Consider the following 9,366-nt stretch of genomic DNA (forward strand, 5'->3'; position numbering starts at 1 on the left):
GTGGACTGTGATCTTCTTCTAGCACAATAACAGTCCACCTAGTGGTCTCCTTTATATATATATGAATACGATGGGCTTACATATAATTTCCGTCTACTAAATTCATTGACAAAGCATAAATAGGTCTGGAGCTATAGGTGCCGTGCAGTGCAACTGAACCCAAAACTACGTGCTTGCAATGCAAACTTCTTAAGCATACAGCCATGTATGAACAGATTTTTGTTTTCGGGGTAGTTTTACAGATATGTGACGTTATGTTATTCAGCACTAGGTCAACTCTAATTTATCAAATCTAGAATAAATAGAAAATGTCTGGATATCCACAGCTACATTCTGCAATGTTATTTTTTAAAGGTAGTAAGGCGTGATTTAAGAGAAATTTGGCTATTATTTCTAGCAGGTCAAATGGCCAGACAAAGTCTCTGTTGAGTAACTGGCCATATGCAATTTTAGGGAAATAATATTCAAATTAGCGAAAATTTTAGTTTGGCAGATAGCCATATTTGTTGGTCTTTTAAACGCGTACATTAGCATTTATAGGTACACCACAAAGTTGTTTATCGGTGCTGCGTAAGTGAACAAGTTACGTAAACATCGTAAAATAAGTAAAATAATATCGTCTTTTGTGAGTCTTCCATATCTTGTCTACATCTTTAATCCAAATTTTAACTCACTTGAAATTAAAGACCTTTGGTTGTAGGACAGGTTCAGGAAAACCTCTAATATATATATCATACTGAAATTTTAAAAAATCAAAGGGGATTAAACGTCTGTGATATCTGTTGTGATATAAGGTGATAAAGTTGTATTAAAGAATATTTTATGCATCGCATAAGGGGCTCTCGCAATTCGTCATCTATTTACATCTTACCTTGACTGAGTTGCTGTACAGTGAATTGTAATTGACTGGAGTATATAAACGTTAGTTTTTAATCATAGCGTTGGCACTACACATCGGATCTTTTATCTGTGTCAGTTATTGGAATGCGGCCATGCTGGGGCACCGCCTTGACGTGTTTAGTCAAGCAAATTGGTTGCAGAGAACAAACACAAAGACATATACGACCGGCTTCCACACAGTTTCCAATTATGAAATTTATTCAAAAAGTATTAGAAAACATGCCGAGCAGTGGGAGTGAATCCAAAAAGCACGTTTTTGTTGAGCGTTCTTAGCACAGTCATACCTGCACCCAGGATATTTTTTGTGAAATACATTTTAAATAACGTAGTGTTACTGTCGCAAAAATTAGACGCTTTAGTTAAGATTAACATAAATATAATTTATACAAGGAGCATTACTAATCGAACTGGTTGTAATTTGTGATGAAAGAAAGAAAAAAAAGTGAAATGCAAATAATTCTTTTTGGTAAGTATGGGAGACAACTATGGACATGATTTGGTTGTTTTAATTGATTATCCCCTCCCCATCTCTCTCATAATTTGTTCATTTATACTTTAAAGTTGAGAAAAAAATGACCTAAAGCATATATAAGCACAAATACCTTTCCTTCAACTATGGAATACAAGAAAGGCATGGTTATAATTTGATACGCAGGATTCGAAATCTGAACTGTACTCTCGATGCTTTTGATTTTTCTTATCCATTTGACTTAATTATTAGGTGCAGAGTAGCATCTTGGCATCTAATAGCCAACTCCTCTTGGTATATCTCAAGGAAATACAATGCACACCAGTGTTGTGAGTTTAACCAATTTTATTCTGTGATACGTCCACTGAGTCGAGTTTTGAAACCTGGTATGAATTTCCGGTTGTAGCTATTAAACATCGTTGTTACCAATGCCCTTCCCCACCCCCAAAACATGCACTACATTGAAGTTGTTGGGACGTTAATTAAAGAGTATATCCACGAAGGAATTTGTCAATCAGTAAAGGGAATTGCGAATTCCCGTGTTGGAAAGAGTTATTTCCCTTGCATTATATTAGGCACTTATTTTTTTGATGACCGCAACCGGAAACGTTAAATAGAAAAGTCTATTATTTTGTAAGACTTTTACGTTAAGATTTTCCCTATCATAGAAATTATTTCCTTCTAGAACTCAAAAATATTCTTTTTCGATGTTAAATTAATTCATAAAAAATTGAATATAATAGTTTAACGATAGAAAATATGAAATAAAATATGTACATTAAATCTAAAATATCTCTTCGGGGGTATTTATAACGCACTGTTACCCGCGCTATAAAAGAGAGGACACAAATTACTTTTTTATCAGATGTACGTATAAAGGATTCGCAACGATTTAATTGTATTTCTCATAGTGGCACAGCTAAAAATTCTGGGAGTGGGGGGATATAGTCAATTAAATAGATAAAATCCTACAATTAATACTTAATTTATTCATCATCATCGTTTAACGTCCGCTTTTCATGCTAGCATGGGTTGGACGATTTGGCCGAGGACTGGTGAACCACATGGCTACACCAGGTTCCAATCTGATTTGGCAGAGTTTCTACAGCTGGATGCCCTTCCTAACGCCAACCACTCAGAGAGTGTAGTGGGTGCTTTTACGTGTCACTGGCACGAAGGCCAGTCAGAAGGTACTGGCAACGGCCACGCTCGAAATGGTGTATTTTACGTACCACCTGCACGGGAGCCAGTCCAGGGGTACTGGCAACGAACTCGCTAATATATTGAAACAGCGAATTGTATAAAAAATTATTAAAATATTTTGTGTATTGTAGAAGTATAACCAATTTATTGCACATAAATTTTAACAAGAAAATCTTATCTGGATCCTTCTTGAGAACCACTGATGTAATTGATGTATGGTTATGGTGAGTGGTTATGGTGCTGGGCTGCTGACTACAAGACCAACAGGTAGAACATGACTATAGACACTGACGTCGACGGTGATAATTGTTTCACATGACAGCCAGTGATAAAGTCTCATACTTACGAGTGAAGAAGAAATGAAGTTATGTGGCTTTCAGGCCTTTCTTAATATGGAAGAGAAGTGAAATGAAATAGTTTTAATGGAGTTTCAAAAGCAAGGCAAAATTGATCACTCTGTCACACTATAACTGTTTTAATTCTTTTTGCCTTTCTTACTACTACTACTACTACTACTACTACTAATAATAATAATAATCCTTTCTACTATAGGCACAGGTCCTGAAATTTGGGGGGGGGGCAGGTTTCAAGTCAATTACATCGACCCAAGTACTCAACTGGTACTTAATTTATTGATCCCAAAAGGATGAAAAGCAAAGTCGACCTCGCTGGAACTTGAACTCAGAATGTAGCAACAGGAGAAGGACCGCTAAGCATCTTGCCTGACGTGCTAACGATTCTGCCAGCTTGCCTGCCACCTTACTACTACTAATAATAATGGTTTCAAATTTTGGCACAAGGCCAGCGATTGTGGTTGGGGGGTGGGGGCACAAGTCAATTAGATCGACCCCCAGTGCTCAACTGGTACTTATTTTATCAATCCTCAAAGGATGAAAGGCAAAGTCAAAGTCAACAGAATTTGAATTCAGAATTCAGAATGTAAAGACGGATGAAAAGACACTAAGCATTTTGCCTGGTGTGCTAACAATTCTGCCAATTCACTGCCTTAACCCATTACTTCCCATAATTCTATTAACTGGAATTGTTTTATGAAACTTTGATTTCTAGTATAAAACAGCCTTAGAAACATGCTGGAATGATCAAAATAACATTTTAAATGGAAATAAGCAAGATATTGGGTGAAAAATTAGCAAACCTCATTTGAATATCAGAGAAATATATCTAGTAGATATAGCAAAAAGGTTAGATATGTGTAAATATTGACAGATAATTACGAAATTTGTAATTTTTAAGTGATCTCATATGAGATCACTGGTAGGTAGTGGGTTAATAATAATAATAATAATAATAATAATAATGGTTTTAAAGTTTGGTACAAGGTCAGCAGTTTCAGAGAAGGGGCTAAGCTGATTGCATTAATCACAGTACTCAATTGGTACTTATTTTATCGACACAGAAAAAAGGTGAAAGGTAAAGTTGACCATGGCAAAATTTGAACTCAGAATGTGCAGATGGACAAAATGCCACTAAGCATTTTGCCTGACATGCTAACATTGCTGCCAGCTTGCTGCCTTAATATTAATATTAATAATAATAATAATAATAAACAACTGGGAATGCATACAATGAGTTTCTCTGCCCTAGGTGTACGGAAAACACTTGGCAAGAAATGGAAGAAAATTTGAAGAAAGAAAAAACAACAACATAATAATAATAATAATAATAATAATAATCATTATCATCATCAAATTTTAGCACAAGGCCTGCAATTTTGGGGTGGAGTAAGTCAATTACAATGAACCCCAATGCTTAACTGGCACTTATTTTATCAACCCTGAAAAGTTGAAAGGCAAAATCGACCTCAGTGGAATTTGAGCTCAGATGAAATGCTGCTAAGTATGTTGTTGGCCTGCTAATGATTTTGTCAGTGACAAAGCTGGAATTTTGAATTACAAGTATAATCCATCTGGGGCTTCCATTCAGTTTCCATCTACCCAATTTCACTCACAGACTATGAATTTATCTGAGGCATTACAAAATGACATTTACTCAAGATGCCATGCTGTGGAATTGAAACCAAATCTCATGACTGCAAAATGAACTTCTTAACTATTCACCCTTACTGTGCCTTGACATACATACATGCATACCTACATCCATATTTACACCTCCATTCTCAAATATGATTTTTGAGTATTTCTAAGTGGCTAAATGACTCTTGCTGTAATTGTTTCAGTTTTAACAGACAATCTCAAATTAAGCCACTTACCAAAACAAGTACAACTTGGATATAAATAATATTGCTTGTAGAATTTAATAATAAATATACACCGTAAGGGATAAAATGCATATCATGCATGTGTACGATAGAGATTCTTATAACACATTATCTTTTTCAGAAGGAAAACTAGCACATATGACCTATGAAGGAAACTAGCACCTTTTGGGATGAAAGGAAGGAGGGAGGAAGTTAATCACAAACTGAAGAATTGTCTGGTAAGTTTGCAATATAGTCAGCTCTGCTGAAGGTACCTCAAAACCAGGTGGTGGTGTAAAATCAGCTGATACATTAAGTCAACTACTTATTGGTCTTTTGTGTCCTCACTAAAGAATTCATTCTCAATTAGGGTATCTTAGTTAAACATTACTAAAATTTATTCATGGTAAAATCTTCACTCCTCCTCTGGTTGTTTGGTGTTGATACCTTTCACTCTCCCTATTTACCCACTTGTTGCTTTATCATGCTTCAATATCTTTTCTCTCTCGTGCTGGTGCTACAATAAAATGCACCCTGTTGACTGTCAGGTGTGGGGTTGAGAGATTCCAGACTTGTTTGAAGATAGCAACCTTAGTAGTACCAGTGCCATGAAAAAAAAATACACTAAGTACACTTGGTAAAATGGTTGATGTTAGGAAGGGCATCAGGCCAAAATGGAACTTAAGAATGAAATGCAGTCCTCTGACCCATTTTGGAAAATGGACATAATATGATGATGATGATACATATATTATACATACACATATGAAAAGAAGTACAATGGGCATGAAGTTACATGCATATTACAGATATTGCATTGTTCCTTTGTCTGCTTAGCTAACAACAGGTCCCACTCCCACTTCATGGTTGAGTGTTTAGCAATAGGACAGGCACTCAGCTGTTAAAGAACATGACAAAAGATTTACTATAGGAAAATATCTATACAACCCACTCCATCCTTTCTGGCAGGTTAACATGAATAGTAAATTGTTAAAAGGGAAACCATATAGTTTCTAGGGTATATATATAATCATTATTATCATTACTATTATATTTATACATTTAAATCAAGCCATTTAGCTCATTCCTGATTAACTATATGTGTCTGTACAGTCACATCAAAATATTTAAATGAGAATTGTGTATTTCTTCATTATTTTGTTAAAAGACATTTACACATTTTCTTAGGAGCAAGAATTTTTGGTTCTATGCTCTTCCTATTGCTGAATATTCATTCCTTCAAGAAGTAGGAGTGGAACTTGTTAGCAAGACAGATGGAAAAAAAGGAAAGGTAAACCAAGGACACACAACAAGGTTTTGAATTTATGTTTATTTGGTTAACAGTACAGAAACTTAACTTCACAGCAGTTGCTATACTTCTTCAATTGGATAAATATTTCCTCTTGAATAGCAGCCAGAGTAATTTCAAAATAGCAAGATACAGTACCACTTAATGAGCAAAAGTCATCTGGAGTATAAAAATTTATATATATATATATATATATATATATATATATATATATATATACATATATATATATATATATATACATATATATATATGTATGCATGTATACATACACTCATCTGTGAGTGGACAAACGCATACCTGGATAATTTATACATGTAATATTAACAAACACATGCACATGTGCAGTTTTACTACTAAATGTTAGTAGTAAGGCCTCATTTGTAAGTATGTTTTATATAAAAGTCTGAGATTATGGGTAATGATTTATTGCTTTAATATTGAAGTTTAATCATGCATTGATGGATGAAAGATTAACACAGAGGAAAATATTTAGAAAGTAATTGATTGAAGATTTTTTCTACATAATAACTCTACATCTTTCAAACAAATGTATTCTTGAATGACTCTAGGGATAGCTTGTGGAAACTTCTCAAAGGATATACTTACAGAACATGTGAGTGTTTTACGGTAGGCACAGCGACAAAGATGATGTAGAGAAGGAACAGTTTTAGATGTCATTACACACCAACTGCTGAGATAAGGGTCCACTCTAGAGATATAATCAATATACTGAGTTGACCAATGCCAACCAGATGCAGTGGCATATAATGCTAATTTCTTAGACACATGTAGTTTGTTTTGTTTATCATGCCAATGAGATTCCAAGTAATATTTCATGGAATTCACAATTGGTACAAGTTCTGAGCCACTGCATTCACATAATAGTTTGATTGTAAATTTGGAAAGTGTTGTAAAAATATCATCCATTGGCCCTTCAAAAACTGGTTGGTGTCGGTGTAGCTGCAGGAGAAGAAGCTCATGAAATTTGCACGATGTGCAATACTTGATTGCTATTTCAGAAAGTTGGTTAATGAAGTCAGTGTTTCCATATTTCAAAGCAGTTCTTACCACGTACAACATGGCATCTTTGCAGATGGGATCAAAGCTAGTTGACATAAGAATTTTGATGATTTCCCAATAGTTCACATTATCTTCAACTTCTGTACATTGATTGTAGGCATAGATTAGTGCAATATCAAAAGTAGAACAATTTTTTATATTCAGTTTATTCTTATCACAAGATGGCTGGTTGATGAGTGTTTTCACCTGATTAGTATGTCCCAAACGAACAGCCAGTATTAATGCTGTTTCATTGTTGTCATTTAGTGGTATATTCAAGTCAATATTGGTATCCATTAGCTGCTGTAGTTCACTGCAATCATCCATTACGATAGCTTGAAGTAGGTTATCTGTTGCTTGATCTGATGGGATGTGTTGCTTGTGATTATTATTTAAACTCTGTTGTTCCTGCCAGGGAGGCTCCGTTGGAAGTGTACACGATGTTAATACATGCTTTGGAACACAACTGTACCACTGAGATGTGTTATTACCCATGTTTCTGAGCTGTCCTGTGATAATGGTTTTCCTAGAATGTAAATCAGTGATTTACACAAGTCATTACATGCAAATAATAATAATAATAATGATAATAATAATAATAATAAAGGTGAATGTAAAATTCTTTCAAAATTACTGAGTAATTATTATGAATATTTAAAAAAATAGATAAATAAATAAAACCAGTTAATAAGGTTCATTTAGGATATTATCATTTTCGAAGTATAGGATAACATAGTTTTCTAAAGTAATTTTTAACACTATTTTAAATATTATCAGAAATATATGAAGGAAAAAAATATATTCTTCCGGTAGTTATATGCAAATTATTATTTATTAATTATTTTTTACTGAATTAATAACATAATCCCTCAGCAAGATTGGACAGAATTAAATTTATAACTTTGAAAGAAAATTTAGTAGAAATAAACAATAATCTCTTTCTTTTCAAAAAATAAAGTCAAACACAGGAACAAAGGAAATATACAGTTTTAATAGTAAAGATACGTTTGAAGCGAAGCAAACAACACAACAATAATAGATTGCATTACGAAATAAAAACGAAAACAAAAACTAACTAAAAGACAAACAAAAAAATCGAATTTCGGTTAGTAAGCAACACTACAACAACAATATAGATTATGGCAGTGCTCCGTTTATACGAAATTTATCGAAACACTTTTCAAACGAAGCATTTTCGTCTGTATTTTTGTAAATATTAAATCTGTTTTTGTTTAAATATATTTGTGATCGACGCTGTTTCTTGTTTCAGCATTGGCAGTTAGTAGATATATATATATAATATATAAAGCAATAAGTCAGTAGACAGACACAACCAAAAAATACACACACTCACAAATTACAAAGGAATGTTATATGCTTTTTCTATGCCTTCCTTTTTTTTTTGAGGTGGAATGAGTGATCTGGTCTTTTAGGATATATATACATATATGTTTAAATAGTTTTATAAGGATGCAAAAATACGAAGAAAACGTAAGTCATGTGAAACAGAACCCGACAAACTGACGGTGTCGACTAAAATATTACCCAGTTATTAATATACCTTAATATTACCACCGTATTAATTGAAAAAAAGAACATTTTCCCCCCGCTTTTCCTCTTCCCTCCAATGAGAAGAGATAAGGCTTTGATTTTTTAAGAAAGGAAGCATGAAGTATTTTTTAAATATATAAAATAAAACAGTAGGAATGTTATTTTCTCTATACAACAAATAATTCTTTAAATTGATGGGAATATGCAAATAATTTGTAACTAATAAATGAAATGAATAATAGAGGTGAATAATATGATATTAAAGTTGCATAAGTGGAGGCGCAATGGCCCAGTGGTTAGGGCAGTGGACTCGTGGTCATAGGATCGCGGTTTCGATTCCCAGACCTGGCGTTGTGAGTGTTTATTGAGCGAAAACACCTAAAGCTCCACGGGGCTCCGGCAGGGGATGGTGGCGAACCCTGCTGTACTCTTTCACCACAACTTTCTCTCACTCTTACTGCCTGCAATTCAAAGGGTCAGCCTTGTCACACTGTGTCACGCTGAATATCACGGAGAACTACGTTGAGGGTACACGTGTCTGTGGAGTGCTTAGCCACTTGCACGTTAATTTCACGAGCAGGCTGTTCCGTTGATCGGATCAACTGGAGTGTCACGAAAGTTGCATAAGGTTAAGCAATTGACAAATAAACATAA

The 9,366-nt window shown here is 34.2% G+C and overlaps 1 protein-coding gene and 1 long non-coding RNA gene across 3 annotated transcripts in view; one reads left to right on the forward strand and one right to left on the reverse strand.

Annotated features, from left to right (window-relative positions):
- The first annotated feature begins 840 nt into the window (after positions 1 to 840).
- LOC128251595 (uncharacterized) overlaps positions 841 to 9,366 on the forward strand; it is a 24,978-nt gene continuing 16,452 nt past the window's right edge. Inside the window, exons 1-2 of the long non-coding RNA XR_008267198.1 lie at positions 841 to 1,366; positions 4,933 to 5,029. This is a non-coding gene — a long non-coding RNA (uncharacterized LOC128251595). The remainder of the gene's footprint in view (positions 1,367 to 4,932; positions 5,030 to 9,366) is intronic.
- Positions 6,102 to 8,695, reverse strand: LOC106870380 (uncharacterized). Of its 2 annotated transcripts, none has more exons than XM_014916419.2 (2): positions 8,516 to 8,695; positions 6,102 to 7,687 (listed from the first exon to the last, which is right to left on the reverse strand). In XM_014916419.2, exon 2 carries the CDS (start codon positions 7,654 to 7,656, stop codon positions 6,592 to 6,594), a length of 1,065 nt encoding a protein of 354 aa, XP_014771905.1. In that variant the 5' UTR covers positions 7,657 to 7,687; positions 8,516 to 8,695; the 3' UTR covers positions 6,102 to 6,591. The 2 variants fall into 2 exon arrangements, with proteins under 2 accessions (XP_014771905.1, XP_014771906.1); XM_014916420.2 differs by having other exon boundaries at positions 8,510 to 8,695.

Source organism: Octopus bimaculoides, chromosome 2 (genome assembly GCF_001194135.2).
Source record: "Octopus bimaculoides isolate UCB-OBI-ISO-001 chromosome 2, ASM119413v2, whole genome shotgun sequence".
Lineage (NCBI taxonomy): Eukaryota > Metazoa > Mollusca > Cephalopoda > Octopoda > Octopodidae > Octopus > Octopus bimaculoides.

Excerpts from the sequence above, each read along its gene's own strand:
- LOC106870380 (XM_014916419.2), bottom strand. The coding sequence starts at position 7,656 with ATGGGTAATAACACATCTCAGTGGTACAGTTGTGTTCCAAAGCATGTA.